At 46.0% G+C, this 26713-nt stretch overlaps 2 protein-coding genes across 2 annotated transcripts; both read left to right on the top strand.

The window, feature by feature from the left end:
- Positions 1-20664, top strand: RANGAP1 (Ran GTPase activating protein 1). The gene is made up of 16 exons (XM_014964162.1): positions 1-40; positions 1461-1598; positions 2835-2962; positions 3871-3930; positions 4584-4763; positions 6054-6188; positions 7386-7544; positions 7734-7847; positions 9359-9458; positions 10194-10278; positions 10671-10839; positions 11335-11448; positions 11776-11878; positions 12621-12709; positions 14557-14678; positions 19223-20664. Exons 2-16 carry the CDS (start codon positions 1487-1489, stop codon positions 19290-19292), a joined length of 1740 nt encoding a protein of 579 aa, XP_014819648.1. The 5' UTR covers positions 1-40; positions 1461-1486; the 3' UTR covers positions 19293-20664.
- Positions 20665-22020: 1356 nt separating this feature from the next.
- On the top strand, positions 22021-26713 carry CHADL (chondroadherin like). Its single transcript, XM_014964161.1, has 5 exons — positions 22021-22355; positions 23244-23421; positions 23511-25166; positions 25871-26037; positions 26360-26713. The coding sequence occupies exons 2-5, from the start codon at positions 23263-23265 to the stop codon at positions 26583-26585; spliced, it is 2208 nt and encodes a 735-aa protein (XP_014819647.1). The 5' UTR covers positions 22021-22355; positions 23244-23262; the 3' UTR covers positions 26586-26713.

Genomic DNA, 26713 nt, shown 5'->3' with positions numbered 1-26713 from the left:
AGCTTTCTCTGCAGAAGAGCTAGCAGTGAAGAGGCCTCTGGTAGGTTGACAATTGGGTGTGGCTGGCATGTTTGCAGTAAAACGCGCTTCAGGATGCAATGGTGGAGTTGGATGTTGATATTAGGAAGAAGCCGGTGTGTAAAGTGAAGAAAGTAAAAAGGGGGTTTAGGGGAAGGAGAAGCAAAGGGAGTGAGTAGAGTGTAGAAGGGCATCGTAGTAGAATAGAACTAATTTTTTAAACAGTGAGCTGATGAGCTATTTAAAAGTCAAGTTAATAATTGAGCAAGGTGAACAGACTGATTTCCTTGGATCCTAACTTTTGCTCCTGTCTGGTAAAGCCTTCATGGCTTGGAGGATGTCTTCTCTTTCTTCCCTCTTGGTGTTGGATTGGCAGAGGTTGGGACTATCCATCAGTCTGGTGTCTGTGGGGTCTGGTAGGAGTGGAGTAAGTTACGTGAGCATCTTTCTTATTGCATCACTTAGTTGAGTGGACAGTCGTCTAAGAAAAATGATGTTGATCATCCTTGGATATGTTTTCCCCCCACCCTGTGTCCAAAAGCAATACTGAAGTTAATGAAAGCTGAAGAGAAGCTGTACTCTGGGGAAGCCAAAGGCCTCACAGCTAGGTAGCGGGGGAAAGTATGTAGATACAGCTTTAATTTAGGGGGTATTTTAAAACTTTCCCAAATTAAAGGAGTGTGCTCCATTCATCCTGCTGGATGAATAGAAGCCAGTTACTTCCTGCAGTGATTGATATTCATTAAATAATGCTATGCCAGTGCTGCTAGGCACTAGCTTCAAACTAGCTAGCTTTAAACTTATGCCTCAAGGCAAAATGTTTGCTAATCCATCATCAATGTAAGATGATCCTGTTTAATGTGTGTAATGAATTTGTGTGGCATATCCAAAAGGAAAGAGAATCCACAACACTGAGAGAGGGTTTTGTATGCAGCACACATGGTGTTTTCAGCAAGTCTGTGGTTCTAGAACTGTGCTGACAAGGGCACTACTGGGGATATCACTGAAAAGGAAAAACAGTTGTGTTCATTCTAGCTTGCTTTGGAGAGCAGGGGAAATGTGCAGCATGTATAATTAAAGGATGGAGTTTGGAGAGAGAGGAATGTTAATTGTAAAAGTATTGTGCAAAGAGTAATGTCTTAATGTGGCCTCAATTCATAGTTTTAGCTTCTGGTTATTTATGAAGAGTAGCAACTGCATCAAACCCCAAGTATTATCAGTATTGGAAGAATCAACACCATCTGACTGGTTGGCTTTGCAATATTAATCTAGTCTAGCTGCCGTAAGTGAGCTATGGGGAAAACACTAATGACACTGAAAACTCAATCAGATGTCTCAGGAACAAAAGCCAAATCAGTGTTCCAATAGATATGATTATTCACACAGATTATGTATTATAGTTTGCATTTTTTTTAATATTACAAATGTCTTTTGATTGACAGCTCTTATCATTTGAAAAAGCAGAAAAATGGCATCAGAAGACATCACTAAACTTGCGGAGTCACTTGCCAAAACCAAAGTGGGTGGCGGACAGCTGAGCTTCAAAGGCCAGAGCCTTAAACTCAATACAGCTGAAGATGGTAAGAGAAAATACCCTTGTGTCTGGGAAGTGTCTCCCTGAAATTCTAAAGTCTTGTGGTTAACCTCCTGCTCATCCTGCATGGACAAGTTGTCATAATATTAGCTGTGATGCTACAGCTGCTTCTGATACAGACCTCTCCTTCCCTTCTTGTACCCTGCTTTGACCTGGTGCCCTGGCAGTGCTACAGCTGGCAGAATTGGGGCTTGGCTCCCTGGTGTGTAACTTGCATCTTCTTAGCATTCTCTCCAAGTAATTTTGACAGTCACTGTGCATTGGAAGCCAGTGCTTCTTTTAAAAACACTAAGCCAGTGGATGACAGATCTCGGGACAAGTAGATGCTTCAAAGACCTGCACAGAGGAATGGCCTGATATGTTTGTCCACTGCAATAGTCCAGTTTCTCTCCAAATTCTGACCAATTTGTTAGACTCTTCTTGTGTTTTTTTTTAATCTGGAATATCTCTCTTGCTGGTCTATGCGTATTTCCCAAGTAAAAATGTCTTGCGCTGGCTGCTAATATAGTAAATATCTGCAGAATATGTATATATTCCTAGATCAACACTTCTGCCACACCAAGAAATGGCCTGTTCTTCGGAGAGGTTATTTGCTACAGTGCATACTTTTTTTTTTACTGATTCCAAGGTGGTGCTTTTTTTTGGTGTGCTGTTTTAGTAGTGCAAAGCCACTGGACTATGGGGAAAGGAATGATGACAAGCGCCCATTGACAGGAGAGACTCTACAGCCTGCTCCTGTGTCTTGCATGGGGTTACTCTAGAGTTAAATTTTTTCCACCCTGACATGTTTGCTAAACAGGCATCTACTTTTGCCAGTCAGTAAGAACATCTTTCTGTTGATGTGGCACCAATTGCCATAAATTTTTGGCTTAGTCCTTGCGTCTTTGTAAGCACACACACTCTAGCTCCTAAATCATATGCTGGATGGCAGAGGAATCTTACTTAGGAAGTAAAGAAACTTAGTTTTGCAAATAGGAGGATGGCTATCAGAGAGTAGAACTAGCAATAAATTATGAAAAGGCAGTGTGGGGAATGGTGGATGTTCTCTTTGGTGACCTGACACTTTAGCTCTGTTCCTGTTGCTGTTTCGGGATTCTTTCAGATAATGTTGTTCAGCTGTTTTCGCTAAGGGTAGAGTTGAACAAGTATTGCTGCATCGGAGTGTTACTGTGATACCTTAGATGATAGTTAAAAGGCCAACTGGACTATCTGCTTTTTGCAGCTGAAGAAGTGATCAAGCAAATTGAGGAATTTGATGGCCTGGAAGCTTTGCGCCTGGAAGGCAACACAGTGGGTGTGGAGGCAGCAAAGGTCATTGCCAAAGCCTTGGAAAAGAAATCAGAACTCAAGGTGAGATCCTCAAGTGGGCGGTGGTGAAAGGGAAGAAGAAATGTAGAAACACTGAAGGCCTATCTACACTCTTCCTGCAGTAGCCTGCCTTGAGTTAGCCCCAAAGCTTGCTTGACGGCTCTTCAAGCAGGAAGAGTTACCATATGAAAATATGGCAGAAACTGGGCACTTTCAGATAGTGGGAATGCTTTCTGCATTCCTAACTGTTCCTGTTCAGAAGGCTTAAAGCTGGGAAGCTGTGCAAGGAAGACTGTCTCTGCAGAGGAAGCATCTGTAAATGAAACACTGTGGCAACAGAACTTTAGTTTTAATGGAAAAGCTGGGTCATATCTTGTGGAGAATGATCAGTTCTGGAGAATAAGTCTTCAGAGAACACCTGAATAGGACACGCACCATAAGATTTTATTTATTTTTTTTTGTTTCCCAACTACTGTTCTAGTCTAATGTTAGGAGGCTGCAGTGCTGCTAGAGGCAATGTCCCTTGCAGGAGAGGAGTATGAAACCTTGATTCACGTTAATCACTCAAGTGTGGCTTTTCAAGCAAGTCCAGATTGTTGAGCTCCATACCTTAGTAAAATCTGCATTCCTAATGTATCCTTCAGTTTCCTGCTGCTTTTTCCTGTGGTAATTTTCTCAGCAGAAAAGAATTTCCAGCTTGAATGCAAGCAAGAATTCTCATACAGTGTTGTTTACAACATGCATTTCAGTGGCTTTATGTCCTTGCAAGTGAAGTAATTGTAACGTTAGCTCTTATAGCTTTTCAGTACAATCAAATGACAAGCCCAAGGGAAGGCAGACAGTATTAAGCTGTCCCCAGTGATGTAATGCAGGTTGCATTTGTAAACCTCTGTACAACTGTGGCGTTCTATGTATTTTAATGGCTTCTATCTGTATGTTTCTTATTTTAGAGGTGTCATTGGAGTGACATGTTCACAGGGAGACTAAGGTCTGAGATCCCTCCTGCTTTGGTAAGTAAAAACTAGATCTGAGACTTCTGACTAATATAGCTGCTTTTCTCGCCTGTCATGCTTTTTGTGGGAGTATGTTTTTTAGCACGGAGCTGATCTTTACACTGTTAACACTAAGTGTCTCAGAATAGGTGATTCTTTTTTGCTCCTTCTGTATGAGGTGGAGAAGAGTTGATAAAAGGCCAAATTCTAGTGAAGAAGCTTGTCACTGGGGAAAACATCTTCATGATCTGATAAACAGAATGGAAACTAAACTTTCTAAGTTAAAGCGTATGGCCATCTCTTCCAAGAGCTTTACAGAGCTCCCCACCTCCTTGAGTCCTGTAAAGCAAGAACATGATAAACTCAACAGAATGAAAACAATATTTCTTTTAGCAGTGTAGAGCGGGAAACTCACGTTGGAAAAAAATCTATATTTGACCTAAAGGGATGGGATAGCTTCTTGGTAACTGCCTTATGGTTATCTTTAGCTTAATTTGTGCAATTTCTTCTCTGGCTTTAGCTGTAAAGCTTTATTTCCCCATGCAGCTTTGCTGAATGTCTTCAAAGTGGAATTTTTTTGCAGCATCACTGTCATACCTAGCCACTGCAGTGATGCTGTCACTAAAAGTTAATCCACTCCCTCCCACCCACTGCCATCTGTTTCCTTACAGATCTCTTTGGGGGATGCACTCATCACTGCTGGAGCCCAGCTCGTGGAGCTGGACCTGAGTGACAATGCCTTTGGGCCAGACGGTGTGCGTGGCTTTGAGGCCCTGCTGAAGAGCCCTGCATGCTACACCCTCCAGGAACTCAAGCTCAATAACTGTGGCATGGGCATTGGTGGTGGCAAGGTAAGGGTTGTCTCCTTCTTGGGAATGAGGTCAGAGCCAAGACTTAGCTTCAGACTGCCCTACACGGAATCACAGAATGGTTGAGGTTGGAAGGGACCTTTAGTGATAGTCTAGCTCAGCTTTCCTCCTCAGGGCAACTATACCACGTTGCTCAGGGCTGTGTTAGTCAGGTTTTTAATATCTCAAAGGGTAGAAACTTTACAGGCTCTCTGGGTAGTCTGTCCCAGTGTTCAACAACCCTCACAGTAAAAAACAGGGTTTTGTGTTTAAATAGTTTTGTCTACATTGCTTTGTGTGCATTTGTGTCTGGCTCTGCCTTCTTTACACCACCCTCTCCCCCTGTCCTGTTACTCTGGCTATTCTTAAACATGGGTAAGACCTCCCCCAGAACTTCCTCTTCTCCAGCCTTAATAATCCCAGCTCTCAGCACTCTTCCAGTATGTGAAACTCCCCGATTCCTTAATCATTCTTGAGACCCTTTGCTGCACTCACCCCAGTATATGTCTATGTAGGAGCCTGGAACTGGACAAAGCACTCAGATGCATTTCACAGGGCTGAGTAAAGGAGAAGGATCATGTCCCTTAAACTGTGACAAGCCTTTTCCAAAGGCAGCCCAGTAGACTTTCTTTGCTGCAAGCACATATTGCTAGCTCCCAGTCAAATTCTCACCCACTGGGACCCTTAGGTTCTTCTCTGCTGAGCTATTTTGGCCCCAGTTGACCCCTAGCTCATGCAGGTACGTGGAGTTATTCCTCTCTGTTTGCAGGACTTCACATTTCCCTTTAAACTTAATGAGATTCTTATTGGCCCATTTCTTCAGTCTCAAGGTCCCTTTTCTACATGTTTTCATGGATAGATTTCTGAAATATGAAAAGCTCATCTCTTTTTCCACGATAGGAAAACGGTTCTATCCTAAACATGAGATTCCATGTCAAGAGAGCTAGTAGCCTTGGATTTGAGAGAACAGTATTACCAAGCCTAGTGCTAAAGGATGCCTGTTGGATAAAGCAGGAAACCAAGCCTAACTCACTATTGCTAAGACCCTAGATGTTTGCCTGTTTAAGAATTGAATGTTCTTAATGGGGTCAATGTGTTCCAGTGATGCAAAAGTATAATTTCTTGATTAAAACTGTAGTGTACAAGTGTTGTAGTTGCAGACAGTTTTACTGCATACCCTACTGCGGAAACAGGTGCGTTTCAGCAGTGACCGAAGTATTTCTTGAAAGCTGGATATACGAAACACATCTTCAGAATGAGATGCTGAGGTAGTATAAACTGTTTTATCTCTAGATATTGGCAGCTGCTCTGAAAGAGTGTCACAGGAAGTCAAGTGCCCAGGGCAAGCCTCTTGCTTTGAAAGTATTTGTGGCTGGCAGAAATCGTCTGGAGAATGATGGTGCCACTGCCCTGGCTGAAGCCTTTGGGGTAAGTACCAAAGCAGAGCTTCTTGACAGCAAATTGGAGCAAGTTGTACTTAAGTGTTAATGCTAAAGATGATGTATGTAGAGCTTGCCTGAGCTTGGAGGCAGTGGCTGGTTGTTGGTTCACTAAAAGCAGTGTTGTTGTTTGCTGAAACCGGAGTCTTCAAGAAGCGCAATTAGAATTGAGGACTGAATATTTGTGGGATGTAAATTTCCAAACATGTAGCTAGTGGCTGTGTAAGGTAGTTCTTGGGGGAGAAGCAGGCATTACTTGAGTAGGTTAATAGTAGTCCTATTTCTCCTCCTTCCTCTGTGCCAGTGGAGGTTATGTGGCACAGGGGTAGATGTACCAGCTGACCTTGTGAGTGCTTCTCTTTGTTTAATCATCTTGCAGAAGCAACCTTGTGTTTTGCTAGGATGATCCTGTGAGGGCTTTAAATGATGCCTAGCTTTCTCTAGCTGTCTCTGGCCAATTTGCACTTTTGTTAGAGGAAGAGAATTCAGTGTGGCTGGCACCACGTACTTCCCTTTTCCTTCCTCCACTGATGCTAAAAGTAACTTCTGAATTATAATGCATATTTTCAGGTATATTAGCAATGATATTACAGGTTATAGGCTGTTCTTTTTTGTAAAGAGCTATCTGGATGTGGTTCTGACTAATGAGCAAGCATGGCAAAAATAAGACTTCTTAAATACTTGAGAAGCATGTAACAAAGTGATTCATGAGGAATTCAGACTGAATGGCACTACCAAAATGGGATTCATTGCTCTGTTTTGTGACATGCTGTTTAGTTCATAAACAGTGTTTGTACTAATTTTCTTATAGGTTTGTTTCTCCAGTTAGGGCAAAGTGTAGATCTAGAGTAAAAAAAAAAAAAAAAACATTCTATCCAGTGGTGTTGCTTGGTCTGTTGGAGGACTGTTGAACAACCAGTGAAGAAATCTTATTTTAAGGTACCCTAGAGCAGACATGTTAGGAGGATGCTACCTGTGAATCTTTATATTAATCTGACACCTGCCATGAGCATGCAATTTCACTTAAATATGTGACATAATTGCTGGTAAATAGTTCTGTGTAGAAGAGCTAACGGAGTCTTCAGTTGGAGGAAAACAACTGTAAGCAAATCCTAAAGAGTGGAGCACTATACTCGAGTTGAAGTATGTCTTCCAACAGCTTTCTTTCATTTGCACCCTTTCCCAGATCATTGGGACTCTAGAAGAGGTCCATATGCCACAGAATGGAATTAACCATCCTGGCATCACAGCACTGGCACAAGCCTTTGCTATCAACCCACTGCTTAAGGTTATAAACTTGAATGACAACACCTTCACAGACAAAGGAGCTATCGCCATGGCAGAGGTGAGTTGTTCTAATTAGTCGCTTTGCATTTGTCTTCTGTCTCCCAGTCTTCTCAAATATAGTTAGTATTAGCACCTCTAGGATGGTGGAGCCACATGCCATATTGCGGTAGGAAAGATGATCTTCCAGGATTGATAGGACATTCATTTACTTCCAAGTCTGTACTTTCAAACTTGTGCTGTCTTGCAGACTCTGAAGGCGCTTCGGCAGATTGAAGTGATCAATTTTGGAGACTGCCTGGTGCGTTCAAAGGGTGCTGTTGCTATTGCTGATGCTGTTAAAGAAGGGCTTCATAAATTAAAGGTATTGTTGTCTTGCTGTCCAGCTTTGAATATCTTTTGAAAATCCTTTGTTTCCAGTTTCCCAGTTTTCTATCCATTCTCCTACAACTACTGATTTTTTTTTTTTTTTGAAGTGAGATTCACTTCAGCGTGAAAGCAATAAGCATATCAGTGGCACTACCACATCCAGCTAGGACTATCTTATGTAGATATGTACCAGTGTCCCATTTAGTCTGTTTGATATTTTTGAAGCTGTTGGTTCAGGTCAGCAAGGGCTACTCAAGAAATCTGGTAATTTCTGCTTTTAGAACTACTCAGAGGGTCATGAGCAGGGACTAAGCTGTTCCTCATGAGCAGCTTGCAAGCTCTTCAGCATTTTGGAGTTCATACAGTTGATGCTTTTTCTTTGTTCCGATATGTATCAAACGTCCAAATATTTTTAGGTTTTTGGTAATACCACAGCCTCCTACATCAGTACTTGCACAGGACTTGTGTTTGACAGCATTCTGCACAGGCCTAAGTCCAGTAATGTCAGTAAACTAGGATCTCTAGAAACACCTGCCATGGGTCACAACTGCACCAGGACAGATGTTGAACACTTAATTCCCTATCTTGCAAGCTTACAAAGACAAAATTTCATGCAAGTGCTAATATTTATTTACATATATGAACCTGGTGCAGAAAGAAGTAAGTGCTTTGTGATGTGGGATCCCTTGCTCAGGCTTCTGCTAGTTCTATTGGAAGGTATCTGAAGTCTGAATCTTCCAGGAAAACTTAAGTAAGGATTCTAATGGGAGTATTGAGATGAACAGCTGAAAGTTAAATCCTTTTTTTCCTAGAGCTGAAGCAGTTAAGGGGGAGGGTAGCATGAAGCAATCGTGGCTGATTAATCTGTTCAAGGACTGCTTTGCTTTTGCTGTTAATATTAACATCCCTTCTCGGGAAGGATTGATTGAGTACAACATGGGGCGGTGAGGGATGGTGCCTGGCTGTTGAATAACTTTACTCTTAGTAGACTGTCCACGCTGTTTCTCTGCTGGCTGTGTTTATCAGCAGTAGTACCACTCGTAGCTTGTCTTTTGAAGGCTTTAACTTGCACCCTGGCTGTTCAAAAGCAAATGTGCAGTCCATTTAGTGTAGTAGCTGCCCTTCTTCAGTGACACTTACTGGTGTGGGAATTCTTGTTGACCTCTGAATAAGTGAAGAATAAGTCAGCTGATTGCAAAGGACTGAAATGTTTGCTAACTTCTAGGTGAGCAGTCAGAATGGTGTGGTCTCTGGCTATCCTAGTAAAGTGATTACCTTAAGTAATGCTGCTCTTAACAATAGTATGTTTCAAAATGCCCATTTTAGATGAAGTAGGAGTATGTGTCAGGTTTTATTTCTAATTAAAAATGCCTTTTTTTTTTTTTTTTTTTTGCAAAGACTCTCTTCAAATGAGAGTCTTTCCAGAACACCTGTGAGCACGTGAACCTTATGGGGATGATAGATGTTAATAGGAATTCTGCAAACAAATTTTCTTCTCCTTCTTAGGAACTGAATTTGTCCTTCTGTGAGATCAAACGAGATGCTGCTCTCACTGTTGCAGAAGCTATTGAAGATAAGACAGAGTTGGAGAAATTAGATCTCAATGGTATGTTTGCTAGAACAAAGTATGTCTAGTCTGATCCCAACTAGAAACCACTAGGAAGAATGTTGGCACTATCCCATACTCTAGTCTTCAATTGTCAGCATTTTAAAAATGGCACTCTGAGAGTGGCTGAACTTGAATGACCTCAGGACAGGAAGCAGTTAGATCCTGAAAGTTTTCTGAAGCCATGAACTCAGTTAACTGTTAAAGTTAAGCAATTTCAGTGCATCTTGTAAGGTGGAAAGATTAAATTGATACCTATACCTGTTTTCAGTAAAACTTTTTAAATTGTTCCTTGTGATCTCAGATATTTCATACTTGCAAACAAAAACCTCTGTGCGCATCCCTGCAGAAGAGTGGGGGAACTTTGACCAGTGTTGGCTTTTGCTGATCATACCTTTAGATCACAGCACTTCAGTGGTACTGTGCTGTGTGTTCTTGGTTTAGAATAGCTGAGAGTGAGAGCTGTTTCTTGAACTAGCAGGAAGTCTTTTAAAAAAACACTCTGAAAAATTAGGGGTTGGTTTGTTTCCAACCATTGTGTAATGATGCTGGAACTTATTTAACTGCTTGATTCTTATAACTGAAATCTGCATTGCTGCCTCTAAGGTGTTGTGTAGAAATGACTAATAACTGTTTGATTTCAGAAATAAGAGACAGACAAGAGTATACAGCTAAGTCCTCCAGAACAAACTTGCGTGCATGTGTTAATTTAATCCCTTTCTTCTATCAACCTAGGTAATGCTCTGGGAGAAGAGGGATGTGAGCAACTCCAGGAGATCCTTGAAGGCTTCAATATGGCATCTGTGCTGGGATCTTTGAGGTAGGTAGGGCACCAGAGTTTAAATCAGGAAAATTGTCAATGCTTTCATTCACCTATCTGTTTGAAAGTAAGAAGTGTAACATTGCAGATGAATGTTACAGTCTGCAGTGTGGAGCACAGTCAAGGGATTCCATAGGCAGGATAAGCTTGTCTTGTTTTCATCAATGGACTTACCTTAGCGTTAGTTATTGATTATATTCCTTACTCTTTGCTTGCTATTGTCAACTGGGTGACTGAAGCCTGAGTGTCCTCTGAATCTGTTGTAGGTGGAGATGTACTTATTGCAGTAAGACTTGAGGGGAGGCTGCTTTTTTTAGTTTTGAAAAAATGTATGAGTTCCAGTGTACAGGAATTGCAGGTGTGTAATGTAACATGTAACTCTCAAACTTTAGTGATGATGAAGGGGAGGAGGAGGATGATGATGAAGAGGAGGAGGAGGAAGAGGGTGAAGCTGAAGAGGAGGAAGAAGAGGAAGAGGAGGAGGAAGAACAGCAGCAGCTGAAGGAGAGAGGACAGGGAGAACAGGAGTCGCTGACTCCTAAGAAGATAATTAATTCACAGGTAAGCTTACTTCCAGATACATTTCTGTTTCCTCAGGTGGAGGAGAGTAAAGGAGGAAAAGAGATCTGGAGTGAGTCTGAACTCGGAGTGCTGGCAGGTATTCACATTCCTGCATGGGCTGGCACTGTAGTAACAGGCAGGGAGAGAACGTGCAGGAAATAAAGAAAATGGATGACTTGGAAACATGTTTTGTTAAAGTCTGCGTGTGCACATATGCGTAGAGGGAAAGGGCTGAATAGCAGTTGTAACAAACACAGGTAGAAAAAGTCTTCCGATGTCCAGAAAATGGTGAGAACATTGTAGTGCAATATCTTGCAGTTGTGCTAGCATATTCCGGCTATTCCAGCTCTGGGCTCATTCCAGCTTCAAGTAGTTTTCAAGTAGAACAAATCCTGACCAGATGTACCTGTGTTCTGACCTGTCCTATGTGCCTTTGCTTTGAACCAGTTTATTTACTTCCAAGAGTAAACTTGAGATGGATTCTGCCTGTTTCAGGATTCAACTCCAGTGCCGTCTCCTCCTGTGGATGTTGCCACGTTCCTGGCTTTCCCATCACCAGAGAAGCTGCTGCGACTAGGATCAAAGTGCTCTGTGCTGATAGCTCAGCAGGTAGGTGAGCTGGTGGTCTTCTGTGCTTGATCCTCTTCAGAATCATTTAATCCCCAGAGATAACTTTCTCCCTTGAGACCTAGATTTGTGTCTTCCCAGTGTTCCTGCATAACCTTATGGAAGCAGAATGATGCTCACACTGGCCCCAGAGCTTCTACATAGAGTGACTTTGTCCCACGGTGTTGTTTACGCCTTGTGATATGACCAAGGCAAAACTCAGTCAGCTGAATGCTGTAATTCTTGTCACAGCCCTAGCAGAGCACCATCTTCTGTACCTGGCAAGCAGTGAAATGAATGACCGCTTATTTTTTAAATTTTTTATTTCAGACTGATACATCTGATGTAGAGAAAGTAGTTACAACTCTCCTAAGGATATCCTCGGTCTTCAAAGATGATGCTCCAGTGAAAACAGCAGTGCATGAAACAACAGGTAACTGGGCCTTTCTTCATTTCATAGTGTGACCTGCTTCAGCATCAAGGACACCAGTCCAATGCAGAGTAAGGCCCCTGTGGGCCAGGCCATTGGACTGTTTTGTCCCTGGTAGCAGGAAACCCCAGATAGAAGTACCACACTGTGCTGCTGTGTGGAGTGAAAGCAGAGATTCATTCTGAACTTAGCATGTCTTGTGCTTCCAGAATATTGGTCCTGAGGGATCCCGGGAAACAGTTGGACAAGTTTTCTCATTGTGTTCTCATTCTTTTTGGTTTGAAATGAAAGGTGAAATCTTGCTGGCCTTCAAAATGTTAAGGCTCTAACTCTTGCTGCTGTACTTCATCTGAATGTATTTCTATGTATGGATGTATGTAACATGCATGTTCAAGTGCATTGAAGAGGGCATTTTGTGATGCATAAGACTGAGTTCAAATTGCTTATGAAGCTTGACAGTGTGAAAATTTGGGGTGGTTTTGTTTTTGAATTTTTGGGTGTAGCGTTTTTTTTCTTTTCCTTTGTATCAGGCCTTATACCTAAGGACTGGGTTTTATCTGTCTCAGTGTTTCATAGGTTATTTGTAATCCCTGCAGAGACAGCTGGAATATCAGCAAATATTACCTCTCAAAAATTTTCTAACAGCTGATACTCCCTGAGGTCCTGTATGATAAATCTTGATCTTAAAATCTGTAACAACATCCCTTTCTGAATTGTTTAATATGATGCATTTATTTCTTTTTAGATGCCTTGATGAGAAAAGCCTTCACTTCTGCGACATTTAATTCGGATGCATTCATCACAAGTCTCTTGATCCACATGGGACTACTTAAGGTGAGGAAGCAGGAAAGAGTTAAGTTATGGTCTGTTTAGGCTGTTGAAGACCAGACTTGGCTGGGTTTGGGGTAATTATGTTGTCATGGAAGCAGCTGGGTGCCTGTGCATGCCTGATGCCCAGGGACAATGAAAGTCTGCAGGTCCAGCAGAAATTGCAAATTGCAAGGCTGCATTAGGATGAAGGTGGTGTCAGCTCTTTGTACCTCTTCTGCTTAGCATGCTCTGTGTTCTCAGTCATCACCTAAAGGTAGGGATTGTCAGGTAAGGAAATAGTGCTGCTGCTGGACTGTGGTGTCTATAAAAAAATCATGTCTAGGAGTCTAGTCTATTACAATACTATTAGTAAATGTGGTCCTTTAGGGCATCTATTAGTAGCATGGCTCAACAATGTATATCCAGCAACTTATGCTAGATCAGTAGCATTCAGTGTCATGTTGCGGAGTATCTTTGACAAATTCTAGAGTCAAATAAGTAATTACATGGACTGAACTTACTATTCACTCTACATTTTTTTTTCTCATGAGGAAACCTGCAAATTGCATTAAAGTACCTATAGCTTTACTTTTGGTGAGACAACTGGGGAGAGGTTCTGTCTGCAAACTTAGGTAGCACTTTTGCCTACTTGTGCTACAATGGTTAGTTTCTCACTGCCTTAAGACCTGGAAGCTGAGAACGAAACCAAGACAATTCTAAACCACAGAATAGTAATAATCTATGTTGTAGCAGCCTGTTCTTAATTAGGCTTATGGATTTCTTTCTGGTAGTGTCCAACTCAGGATACAGACAGCTGTTGACATGCTTGGGTACATCTTAGCTAAAAATCAGTTTAGCCTTTCCCTGTGTTCATTGGACATTTGACTGATGCCGAGCATCCCACTTTTCAGGTCAACAGAACCCAAGATGACTTTCTGTTCTGCAGAATACTTGTTTTGGGGACTCCCACCTACCTTTTATCTCACACCAAAAAAATAGCAAATACACATGAGGCACAGAGCATAGGCTTGTGCTCCAGAAGGACTCTTTCAGACCAGGAAGTGGCATTGATAGTAATCCCTTGATCAGCCAGGTGGTTGTCCTGATATAGAGGACTGTTGATGCTTTAGGCATATGTTGAAAAGAAGCAGCTTTCATCACTTTTTGTCCCACATAGCTGGAAGCACCCAAGCAACAGATACTCTTAGCACCACGGAATACAAGGTCATATACCTAGGAGCACAGGTGTTCCAGATCCTGCCTACAGAATGAAGTGAAGAAATTAATTAAAACAATGTAAGACTTGGGATATGTAGGTTAGCATCATGTTAGGAGCAAGAGTAACTTAGGCATCGTGTAAGCAGAGGGATGACTTGACTTTGTCTTGTACACGATTATGAGACCAGCTCTGGCAATACTCCTGGAGGAAGCCTGCTGAAGAACTGGACGTGGGATGAAATCAAGCTGTAGAATAATACAAGAAAAACTTGTGCAATTAAGGCAGCTGAATTACTTATGAATTGAAAGCTGGTGGAATTCCTTAAGAGAGCACTTTGACACGGGGACTCTGAGGAGATTTGGCTGTTTCACTTGCAAGTTCGTTATTTCCCTTTCCCCATTACTCCTGCTGGCAAATGATAAGTTGTAGAGTGTTTTTGATGCTGCTTTATTACAGATGTTGATAGCTGGGAGGCTATGGAGTTGCTTACCTTTGTCTTGAGGAACATTGCACTCAATCAAGTGAGCAGCTTTCTCTCCCGCAGTGTATGGGAGCACTTCATTCAATGGAGAATTCATTGCCTCTGTGAACTGCAGTGGATTAGATAAAATAGTGATTGTCTGATGTCTTCATCTTCTTGTTCTTTTCTCAGAGTGAAGAGAAGATCAAAGCTGTCCCCAGCCTCTATGGTATTCTTATGACCTTGAACCACATGGTCCAGCAGGATTATTTCCCTAAATCCTTGGCCCCAGTTCTCTCAGCTTTTGTCACAAAGTGAGTATTGTACGTCTCATGCCATTTTCTCTGTGGGAGCTAGTGAACTGAGGGTTAATAGCTACATGCAAGCTGTTCTGTTAAAGCCCCCTAAATATCCGTTCTGAAATTACAGAATTAATAGTTTAATGGGCCTCTACTTTTACTTTGTTTACTCTGCAATGCAAGGTTTAGAGTAAAAAAAGATAAATCTTAACCCTAAAGAAGAAATAATGGAAAGCTGGCTTTGCAGCTAATTGCCACTGAAGCAGAGACTGCTAGTGCCAGTCACAAAGTATTTTGAGCTTAAGGAAACCTGCTGGGTTTCTGGCCACTGCTTGAGTGAACTATGGAGACACTGGATTGAACTGTGCCCTCCAAATAATCCTTCTGAGTATGAGGGTCAGCCGAGCTCTATCTGAATTGTCATGCTCTGTAACACTGAGCACTGGTAGATCAAACCAGCAAAACACAAAGACTGAATTTGTTCCTAAATGAAACTTTCCCTACTGTGACAGCAACAAGGTTAGTGACTTTTTTTTTTTGAGAACTAATTTGGGAGTGTGTTGAAGAAGCAGGCAGTAGCAGCAACTTCTATTTAACATTGTTACTTCTAGTATAGATGTAGAATCAACACCCACCACCTTTAGTTTCTTTAATATCTTAAAGCACAGATAATACAATAGTAGTGGAAGCTGTATCTCTTCTGGATTAAATCAGTGTGAACTTTGTGATTCAGAAGAAACATTCCAAATAGCCCTTTCCTCCAGAGAGCAAGAAGTTCCAGCAGTCAAGGGGAGAAACAGTCGAAAATTATCACTTTAAACAAAACCAGCAGAGATCTGAACTCCATTTGGAACTCAGTGGCTCTTTGGCTCAGCATGGACCATGTGCCACGTGGGGTGAGAGCAGCTTTTTAACAGGTTCCTGAATGGGGCTTAAGCCTTCCTGATTTTCACAGTATGGGTCAGGCAACATGCAGATGCTTAGGATCTCTTGCTGATGAAAGGCAGAGGCATTAAGTATTTGTGGCCGGTATGAAACATGGATGATAGGAATGCAGTCAAGTATTGGGAGTCAGTCTGTTCTTAGCTCTACTGGGGTTGGAAGCAGGCCAGCTGTGATAAAGGAGAAAAATTGTTCCACGTGCTAATGTGGCTGAAACTATCAAAGTGATGGGTAGCAGTGGTATGTGCCCAGCGACCAGCCATGCTAAGCTCAGTTTTGGAAAATAAAAACCCAACTAGCTTGTTTACCCATGTGCAAATACTAAACTAGAGGCCCTTCTGGCAGAATGGTTTGTCTCCTCTTTGGCTTGATCAGGCTAAGAATTAGGCAGTGACAAGCCAATGGCTGTATGCTTTACCAGCTGAACAAATATACCTCCAATTTGACCGTTATAGATTTAAGCAAGAATTATTGGGACTTGCCATGTGAAGTTGTCCAGACAGATCACTGGATTTCTGCTGTTTCCTACTCTGCTGTCTGTACTTGTGATCTTGTTCTTTGATCAAATAATGTACAGTGTAAGGATCCAATACCAACCCTAAAATAAAAGGGTAAAGAAAATGATGGCTTATTTCTTCATCAGGCACTAATTATGGACAGACCCAGCTTGACCAAAACAAATACCACTTAATGTCTATCAACCCCAGCCCTCCAAACAGAGGATTTAAATCATTTGAAGCCGGGAATACAGAAAAGGGCACTTAGAATGGTCAAAAGCATTGAACCAAACTGTTTGTCAGGTTCTAGTGTCTAGAGTAGCCTCATAACTCAACTTGAAGTGTCTTTGTAAACAAACTTGCTCACAACAGACACTTGTTCCCCTCTCCCTGTAAGTGTGTGTATAGGCCTGTTCCAGGCCAGCAAAATTCCCATAAATGTTTCATCTGTGGATGATGCTGTATGTGACAAAATAAGAGTAAAATTCTGGTCTTAATGAATTAATCATCTAATATGAATTGAATCCATAGCCAGCCCTTCACTATAAGTAGAGGAGGGGAAGGTCTCTTTCTGAAAGTGAGAAATCGTTCGGAGGTCCTGTAAAAGTTGGGTGAGAGCCAAGAGTCTCACGTTGGGAGGTGGATCTGTCTGCCCACCTTTGGTATGTGAGGGTGCTAATGCCGAGCCTGAGGAGTGTCCCTGGTGCTGTGGATTTCTTGGAGCTGAAGCCTTCTCTGATTTGCAAACCTCTTTATTGCAAGGTGTGATACTATCAGAGGGAAAGTTATGTCCTGTGCACCATAATGAAGTCAATGCTATTTACAAGCAATACACCTTTGTTTTATAAATACATATATTTCTGAAAATGCTTTCCCTAAGGGAAATCCTATTAAATCCTTTACAGTTGCCTGGAGAGAACACGAGTAGTTAAAGAACCACAAGGTCCACTTAAAACAGCTTCTCTTTCCTTGTCTTTCCTTGGAATTCAAGGAACAAAATCACATCCTAACCTTAAATCAAACTTCTGACTGGTTAACCTAGTCATCTACAGAGCACTATTTCTGCAAAAAACCTGCTTCCACTCTGTCAAACCCATGAGTCCTTTGTAGCAAACGGGTATGCATTTTTGTGATATTATCTAGATTTTTCCTTTAGGAAATCTAGAAGCTCCCTTGGGCTTGTAGAGCTGTAATATTCTTACAGCTGCTTAAGTTAAAGCTCTGCTACCTTTTGCTGCAAGGGGTTTACTTCTGGAGTAGTCATTCTACTCTTTTTGTTTGTGACAGTTTGGTATGGTGTGGGTAGTGTTCTCTATTAAAAATAATAATAAAATTACTGATATGGAGTGTAAGCAGCATCCATCTTACTCTGCTGCTGTGGGTCCTTATTTTCTTTTTTTTTGGACACAAGAGGGTGCTGTGAATCCACCTGTGCTTTTTCCATGATTCTTTAGGTAGGAACAGAGTATCTGTGTATTTGCCTGCCTGCTTCTCACTTGCTGGAGGAGGTGATGGTGGGGTTTTTTTTGTGAGGGGGTTTTTGGTGGGCGGGGTTGTTTGTGTGGTGGTGTTTGGTTTTTTTTTTTTACACCACTTCTTGGTGGGTATTTTGGGGTTTTTGTTTGGCTTTTCTTTGGTGTTGGATTTGGATCACATCACTGGTCTTTTTCAATAGCCTATAGCACAGAGTGGGGCAGTTTAATGCTACAGCAAGTAGGAAGGTTCCTTGGTGTTAGAGGAGGCTTGGTGTTGGGACTGGGCTCTGAGGGAGCTTGGCTGTGATAAACGTTGGCAGTTTAGGTTCTCTATTTCCAAAAAATAGAGAGCTGTCAAGACAAAATCAGCCTGCTCATTGCAAACAGGGCTGGGTCTTCCAAAGATGGTACCTGAGGTACCTCCCCCAGCCATTTTGAAGATAAACTGCTAGTTGTAGTTGTGTCCTGTCTCTTCAGTGAGGGCCATTGAATGGCCCTTGGGTGGACAACAGGGGTTAACTCTTCTCCAGAATGTGCTTCTGTCAAACCATAGAATACATGGAGTCCTATACTGACCTCAGCTGCTGTTGCCCATGTACTATACATCCAGAGATGAACTTTTTGCTCCTACCTAAATACTCCCATCTTTATTTCAGCTCCCCCTTATTTCCCAAACTGAGAAGACCTCCCTGTGATTGCAGTTATTTTTCTGTGTTGGAGTTAGGAGAAGGGTAAAAATTAATGTTTTACATCCGCAGAACAGTGAAAAATATTGGATTAAAATTCTTTGGAGAAAGTTCCCCAATGGATGGATACAGACTGCTAGAAGTTGCAGGAATGCTTAGGGAACAGTCAGCCTGTGGAAACAGAAATACACATTTTAGGGAGGTGATGGGAAGGTTAGGGAGATCTACCCCCACATGAACTCTGATGTAATTATAGTTCCATCACCTAGTTTCAAGGAGCAGGTTATTCTGCATGAGGTAGACCCTTGCTATGGGCAATCTCTGTGCCAGGTGCTTTCAGCCAGTGCTCTGCAGGTTCTGTGGGCTATTTGTAATGCCCCCCAAAAAATGGCCCAGCAAAGCCAGTCAGGTGTTACATGACTGCAAGGGGTGGGGAGGGCCTTTTTAAAAGACTTGAGCCCTGAGATTAACATCACCATCAGGTCAAAGAGACCAGATAACTGGGTGAGAAAAAAAAAAAAATGAGTCTGAGCAGGCTTATCTTCTGTGTTTAGGGGCCCTAAATGTTGAATCTCTATGGAAAATTTCATTGCTGGGAGGGAGAAGGGGCTTCCACCCACGGAAGTCTCTCTCTGAGACACTGGGCTGCAGAGGTCAATAATCTGCCACTGATTTTTGTACCTCTGGAAATAAATGTTCTGATTCTTGGTCATTGTTTTCCTGACTTGGACTCAGCAACAGGAGAGAGAATTTTCCAGAGCAAGCTCGGGATGGGGAGCAGTGATCTCTGCAGAGGTCAGGGAATTGTTTCAGAGGAGATGACCAAGAGAAAAAGACACAGACTTTTGGGCGTGTGTGCCCAGTGTGTTAGAAGTAGTGTGTGTTTGCTCACCCAAAGTCAGATACAAAGCAGATCTTAAATGTAGTATTTTAAATCTCTCTCTCTCCTCTTTCCACAGACCAAACCGCGCTCTTGACTCCTGTTCATTTGCTCGCCACATGCTCTTACAAACCCTCCACCAGCTGTAAGAGGCAAGAGATGAGTGCTGTGCCCTTCCCTCCTCATAGGACTGTTGTCAGCAGAGAACTCAGAGCTGCATGATGGGAGAAGATCCCAGAGCCCATATAGACATGCTGTCCTTTCTTTTTTTTTTTTTTTTTTTTTCCTTTCATCCCTTCCTTTCTCCCCTGTAGGAGGTCTTGCCCTTCCTTCTGCTTCCATAAACTTGAAGAAATCCTTGAATATTATTTTTTTCCTACTTCTTGTGAAATGACTCCCTGGTCTGCAGGGCAGGTGCTATGCTAGAATAAGTCAGTTCTGCTCTGAGCTCCACATGAATTACAAAGAAGTCCTCTACTTCAGTCACATTGTCAAGGGTGTACCAAGACTCTCACGGGGCCCAGAAACGCTCTCATCAGGAACAACCCAGTTGTGCATTTTATTTTATTTTATTGGACTGTGACTCCTGCCTGACTGCATTCAGTGCTGTGCAGGAGGGAGGCTACACTGCTGCCCCCACTCCTGTTTCTCCAGGCCGGAGGAGCGCTGCTGCTGGGTCAGAGGGACAAGGTGTGCTCCCCTTTGTATCTTCTTTCAAGTCCATTTGCCAAAGGCAGCATGTGGCTGATTTGTATTTTAATGTACTACTCCCCTGCTGCTGTGGCTTGGAATATTTGTGTAGTGTGGCTGACCCTGGTGGCCATTGCTTAAGGGAACAAGCGTATTTTTATTGTAAATTTTTTTTTGTTGTTGCCTGTGTCGTTCTGTCTTCTCACCCTTTCCCTGTCCCTTTCCCCTCTCTTCCTAGTTAAATAGGCTTGGTTTGGAAACGGATACAATCCATTAAATCCCTGTGGAATGCCTGTTCCCTTTCTCCTCCCTTTGACAAAACGTGGGGACTGTGTGCAGTGTTCACATGTTTGAAAGCTGAGCACGTGTAAGAGCATGAAGAATTAGGGCTGTGCTGATCTTTTTTTTTTTTTTTTTTTTTCTTGAGCTGAAGCAATAGCAGTAGCTGCCCCCAATCTCTGTATGGAAGATTGTCCATGTGCCCACACCTGTTTGTGGCACCTGCCTGCAGCACTCCTGTGTGGACAAGCATGTCCTGCTCTCACTTTTTTTTCAAGTCTCTGGGATTCAGCACATCCCTTTCTCTTTAGGCAGCAAAGAGCTGTTCCTTCCCTCTCTGCTTCAGTGGGAGGAGACAGCATTATGGCATAGGGCCAGTGCCAGGAAGAACTCAAGGAATGGAGTTAGCTGTCCCATCCCTCTGAGAGGTAACGTGTGCCACAGCACCCAGGGGGCACGTGCTCGGCCTAAATGCAGGAAAAGCTGGTGTAAACTCACAGGGAAAAGGGCTTGGGGCACTGGATTGAAATAAAGCGTGTGGTATGTGCAAGACCTACTTGCATGCGCTCTCTCCTTCACTTCCTCCGGGTTGTGGGCCTGTTTGAGGCAGCCACTGGTGAAACTGGGGCGGCTGGGGGAAGTTCTGTGTGGCTGTGATCTAGCAGGCTCAGGAAAGCAGCATCTTGCATCATGCTGGCAGCAGAGGTAGTGGCATTTATGTAAAAGCAGTGTTGCTTCACTAAAAAAAAAAAATTTCCAAGTTTACGTCACTCATATCCCATGCCACAACAGAGGGATCCAGGTCTGTATAGTAGCTGACAGTTCCCTGTGGCCTCAGTAGGTGCTGAGATCATTACTGTGTAAATGAAGAAACTAAAAGCCCATGGGGAGATTGGAGAAAGGGCAGATGAGTTACTTGATGCCCGGTTACCTGGTACCTCACCTCCACCTCCCTGTGGTCTCCCATCAGTCTCAGGATCCACAGGTGGGCTAAAAAAACCTGCAGCCAAAAGGACTGATTTTTCTCAGTGCCTCCCCACATCCCACCACCACTGCGTTCCCCCCCACCTGCATCCTAACACGCACTGCTGCCAGCTGGTGCCAGAGCTTTACCTGCCATGGGATGAGTGGAGCATCATCACCCACCTCTGAACATGACTTTGACCTGGTGAAGGTCTGGAGACCTTTCCTTCTCCTGGCCGTGGCACATCCCACAACGAAGCTGAGCCTGAGCGAGGGGCTTCCTCCATGGAGGAAGGCTGCAGGGGACCAAGGGAGAGTGGAAGGCAGCAGCAGAGGCCCCAGGCTGGAAATGAATGGTTGATGGTTGGACTAGATGATCTTAAAGGTCCCTTCCAACCTAGATGATTCTATGAATGCAAACACCTGGCTCCCTGCTGCTTCATTTTGGGGCTGCTCCTCAGCTCACCCCAAACTCTGTGCCAGACACAGAGGGGTCAGCCAGCCATGAACCCAAACCAGGTCGTGGTGATTTGGCACAGGCAGTGAGTTCCCTGGGTGGGACTGGGATGGGAATACTGGTTCTGGCAGCTGGGATTGCTGAATTAAGGGAAGGGCTTGAAGGGGACAGAGAGTTTGGTACCAAATCTTACAGGTTTTTTGTCAGGCTGCAGATCTGCTTGCATGCCATGGGAGAGAGAAAAGCAGTCAAAAAAGGAAAGTGACAAAGTTGGGGAAGAAAATTAAGGCCTCTATGGGCTTTTGCACGCAAATGATGTTTCACATGGGCACTGCCACCCCTGGACTCTGAAACAAACAGAGAAGCAAAATTAGAAAAACTGGGGGGCTGTAAATGTGTCATGCCCCACCCAGCCTGGCTGCCAGCTGCCTCTGCCCTTTTGCTCAGGCTTACCACTGCGATTTGGGCTGGACGTCACCTTCCTGTCCTGTGGCACAGCCTCAGGGAGCAGCAAGTGCAGTTCCCACACAGCCTGGTTGCTGCAAATTTTTCCACTGATTCACCTCGCTCACCCCGTGAGCTGAGCGTAAGGAAATGCCTGGAGGAGGAGACTCCGTCCAGTGAGCGCCGCTGGGAAAGCGGCACAACGGGGACTCATTCATCTCGCTCTTCTGCAAGGAGAGCGGAGCCAGCGCAGGGTCTCGGCAGCCGCCGGGCGGGGGCAGCTGCTCTCCCCTCTTTCTTTGCCGCCTTGTGAGGAGCAAGTACCCCAGTCCCCAGGTGCGTGATCCCCCAGGAAGAGGACAGTGCCCAGGTGCAGGAGGTGAGTTCAGCTGGGGCACCGTGTTGGTGGCACTCGCTGGTGGCCACACTGGAGGGAAGGGGGGTGCTGAGGCAGGGGTGCCTGCAGTGGTGGCAGGAACATGGGACCATGGGGGAAGGTGGGCAAAGGGATGGGCACCACGGTGGCCGCCCACATGTTTGAGCTGTGTAGACCCCCACTGCTGCTGCTCCCCAGCTTTGGCCCCTCTCTGGCACCTCCACCCCAGGAGCTCCCTCCTGCCTGGCCAAAACCAATCCAGCCTTCCTGCAGCTGAACAGTGGAGATCTGTTCCTAAAACTGCTATTAATAGCTTGGAGACGGGCGGAAGCAGGGAGCGTGCAGGATGCAAGGCAGGGGGCTGGAAGGTGGCTAGGGTGACAGAGAAGGGACATTTGCAGTCAAAAGAAGGGTGGCAGCTCAGAAAGCCAGTGGGATCACATCTCCTGGATAGCTATACCTGCTTATCTTACAAAAATAAAAGCTTCGGTTGTAGGAGGAGTATTGATACTCGGTGCAGATCATGACAATTTTATGCTAGTGATATAAAAAGAAAGGGGTGTCTGCCCCAAGCCACTTCCCCACAAGCGATCCTGTGCTCCTGCCAAGCCCCTCGCAGGTCCTCCCAACCCTCCCCCAGGGAGTTTAGATAACCAGGGTAGAAGCTCTTTCCAGGTGGAGACCTGCTGGCTGTGACCTTCACTTTTCATTGTCGATATTTCTTTTCTACTTCTTCTCTTCCTCATTTATAACCTGTAAAAATCACAGGGTGAGAGCATGAGATGGTGAGACCTGCCCCGCTAGGTCACAGCTACGGCCCCCGTGGCACCCAGTACCCAGGGACACACGGGAGCCTGGTCCCTCTCCTGGTCTCACTGCCATCTCTCCTAGGCCACGGGTGCCCTCCGCCATGAAGTTCTCCTGGGGGCACCTCCTGTTCGCAGTGGCCCTGGGGCTCGGGGGTACGGCTGCCGCCCACTGCCCCGGACCCTGCGTCTGCGACAACCTCCGTGCCCAAGTGCTCTGCCTCAACGGGAACCTGACAGCCATCCCCGGAACCATCCCGCAGGTGGGCAAAAGGATGGGCAGGGGATGGGGGGAAGAGGAGGTGGGGCTGGCAGCTCTGGGTGGCTCAGTGTTTATTTGTGTGACCGACAGCTCACCAAAAAACTGGACCTTCGGGGCAACAGCTTCACAGTCATCCCGGCAGGAGCCTTCCTCGACACCCCATACCTCACGCACTTGGACCTGCTGCGCTGCAAGGTGGAGAGGCTGGAGGAAGGGGCTTTCCGGGGGCTGGGGAGGCTGGTCTACCTCAACCTGGCCTCCAATGGCATAGCCCTTCTCTATCAGGAGTCCCTGGATGGGCTGTCCTCCCTCCAGCAGCTCATCCTGAAGGGGAATCGTATTGAGGAGATCCAGCCAGGTGCTTTTGGCCGTCTGGGGTCACTCACTGTCCTTGACCTGAGGGCGAACGCCTTGGTCTACCTCCCAGACATGGTCTTCCAGGGTCTGCAGGTCCTCAGGTGGCTCCGGCTGTCCCACAACGCTCTCCATGTGCTGGGCAATGAGGCCTTTGCTGCTCTGCCTGCCCTGCGCAGGCTGAGCCTGGACCACAATGAGCTGCAGGCACTGCCCAGCGAGGCCCTGGCCAGGCTGGATGGGGCTACCCGACTGGACCTGGGCCACAACCCCATCACCTACATCGCCGAGGAGGCCCTGGCCATGGCCTCCCTGAAGCACCTCTTCCTGGACCATGCCGCCCTCCAGGATGTGGCGCCCGATGCCTTTGCCCGCAGCCCCCAGCTGCACACGCTGGACCTCCGTGAAAACCAGCTGCAGGGGCTGCCACCCCTGGCCGGGGCTGGGGGCCTGGCAAAGGTCAGCCTGGCTGGGAACCCTCTGCTCTGCTCCTGCCTCCTACGTCCCTTCCGTGACTGGCTGGCATGGGCACGGGTGCAGGTGGAAGGGTCCTGCACCGCACCCCCTGCCCTCCGCGGCCGGCCCCTTGACTCCCTGCGGCCCCCCGAGATGAGATGTGGCCACCCCCGGCCACCCCCCAGCCCCACAGCGCCGTTGGAGCAGCCGAGGGGCGGCGGGCAATGCCCCCAGGGTTGCTCCTGCTCCCCTGCTTTCCATCATGGGTCCTGCGAGAACAGGGACCTTCGGGAGATTCCCCGGGGTTTCCCAGGGGACACCCGCCTCCTCGACCTACGCCGAAACACCTTCCGGGTGGTGCCACCAGGCTCCTTTCCTGGTCTGAAGGAGCTGGTGTCCCTCCACCTGCAGAGCTGTGGCATCAAGGTGCTGCAGCCTGGGGCGCTGCGGGGGCTGGAAAACCTGGTCTACCTCTACCTCACCGACAACCACCTCTCCACCTTGGCAGCTACTGCCTTTGAGGGGGCCCCAAGGCTGGCCTACCTCGACCTGGACCACAACACCTTCACCCACCTGCCTGCAGGCACCTTCCAGCTTCTTCCCAACCTCATCTCCCTCCACCTGCAGCACAACACCATCAGGGAGCTGGCAGAGGGTGACCTGGCCGGGGCTGGGGGACTGCGCTGGCTCTACCTCGCTGGGAATGCCATCAAGCGCATCGCCCCCACTGCCCTGGTTCCCACCAAGATGCTGGAGAAGCTGCACCTGGAAGGAAACCGCCTGGTGGAGGTGCCCACATCAGCCCTGCGGGGTCTGCCCGCCCTGAGCGAGCTGAAGCTGTCACAAAACCCCATCAAGCATGTGGAGGATGGCGCCTTCCTGCCGGTGGCCTCCAGCCTGCAGCACCTCTACCTGGACAACATGGGCCTGGAGCAGGTACGTGTGGCCAGGGACCCCTGAGGGGCAGGGGCATAGCCATAGATCCCATCTTATTCCGGTGCCCAAGGCTGATGGCCCCAAAGGGGCATCTGAATGAATGTCCCTTGAACTCCCAAGGCTTCAGGAGATGCTCCAGAGCCTGGCCAGGAGGAGAGGCTTCCTCAGGCTCTGCCTGAGTGTTGTCTGGCTCCAACCTGTCCCCCAGCCGCCCCGGGGCAGCCTCACTCCCTTCACTCCTTAAAGACACCCCAGTTTCACTGGGGTCAAGACCATTCCACAAACCACTCCCTTTCCCCAGCCCTGGCCATGGTTTTCCTGCCTTTCTCTGAGCTGTCCCATGGGGCTTTTCACTGCTATTACCCTGAACTCCTCTATTCTCTAAAGAAAGCAGCATCAGCACTACTCTTGTGAGGACCATCCTCATATAGCAGCATCCAGGGGTTGCTCTAAGATCTCCTGCATGACACCCTCTTTCCAGGAAGACTGAGCAGGGTCTAATGAGTCCCAAAATGCGACCCAAACTGGTTGAGTTAAATAACAGTCCCCAAGGATGTATGCTACTGTTTAAAACAGCTCTTTCACAGGGCTGGCAGGTTCAGGACAGGCTCTTTCAGCCCCCCAGACTGAGAAGCAGTGCAAGGGCAGAGATTTGCTCCCCTGCCTCCATCAGGACCCCCTGACTCACCCTCTCTTTGTTGCAGATTTCCCCCGGTGCCTTCACTGGTCTCGGTCCCAAGATCAGAAGCCTCTTCCTGGAGAACAACAAAATGAGCAACATCCCCGATATGAGGAACTTCACGGGGCTGGAGATCCTCAACCTGACGGATGTGCCTTTCCACTGCGACTGCCAGCTCCTTCCTCTGCGCAGGTGAGTGCCACCAGGGAAGAACAGCCCCAGGGGACAACCCAGGGGACGGTTGGATCCTGCACGTTGGCCATTTTGTGCTTGCTCCCATGGGTACTCCCATGGGGCACATGCCTATGTGCAAGGATGGAAGTAGCCTGGGCTTTCCTGGTGTAGAAAAAGCATCCACAGACTGTGGAGGGCAGATATTCAAAGCTTGCCCAGGTGAGGCCCTGAGGAACCTGGCCTGGCTTTGAAGTGACCCATGCCCACTCACAGGCACAGAGTTTTGTCTCTCCCTTTGCCCTGTCCCACCCCTTTCCCTGATCTCCTGCCACATTTCCAGGTGGATCGACAAACTCAACCTCCGTATAGGGGCCACCTGCGGGTCCCCTGCAGAAGCCCGGGGGCAGAAGGTGAAGCTTTCCACCACTTTCCAAACCTGCCCTGGCTGGGGCCGAGGTGAGGCTGGGGGAGCCAGTCCTGGCAAGACCGAGGTTGCCAGCAAGTCCAGCAAGAAAAAGAGATCAGGAAAATCACCAGCCAGAGGCTTCCAGAAGAGCAGAGCTTAGGAAAGGCTTGCAGGACGCAACAGGACCATACCTACAGTCTGGTGAGACCAGTTTTTCCTAGACTTGTCCCCAATGTGATGACATGGATATTGCAGAAGGTTCAGTGCCTGCTGGTGACGGGACTGTCA

This window comes from Calidris pugnax, unplaced genomic scaffold, assembly GCF_001431845.1.
Source record: "Calidris pugnax isolate Ruff unplaced genomic scaffold, ASM143184v1 scaffold44, whole genome shotgun sequence".
NCBI lineage: Eukaryota > Metazoa > Chordata > Aves > Charadriiformes > Scolopacidae > Calidris > Calidris pugnax.
This window is presented reverse-complemented; position numbering and strand designations above follow the sequence as displayed.

What these genes read in the sequence shown, in the direction of transcription:
- CHADL (XM_014964161.1), top strand. Translation starts at nt 23,263, where the DNA reads ATGAAGTTCTCCTGGGGGCACCTCCTGTTCGCAGTGGCCCTGGGGCTC. An exon ending in TCCCCGGAACCATCCCGCAG is followed by an intron (nt 23,422 to 23,510) that starts GTGGGCAAAAGG and finishes TGTGACCGACAG; the next exon opens with CTCACCAAAAAACTGGACCT. An exon ending in ACAACATGGGCCTGGAGCAG is followed by an intron (nt 25,167 to 25,870) that starts GTACGTGTGGCC and finishes TCTTTGTTGCAG; the next exon opens with ATTTCCCCCGGTGCCTTCAC.
- RANGAP1 (XM_014964162.1), top strand. Translation starts at nt 1,487, where the DNA reads ATGGCATCAGAAGACATCACTAAACTTGCGGAGTCACTTGCCAAAACC. An exon ending in GAGCTATCGCCATGGCAGAG is followed by an intron (nt 7,545 to 7,733) that starts GTGAGTTGTTCT and finishes GCTGTCTTGCAG; the next exon opens with ACTCTGAAGGCGCTTCGGCA. An exon ending in CTCTCAGCTTTTGTCACAAA is followed by an intron (nt 14,679 to 19,222) that starts GTGAGTATTGTA and finishes CTCTTTCCACAG; the next exon opens with ACCAAACCGCGCTCTTGACT.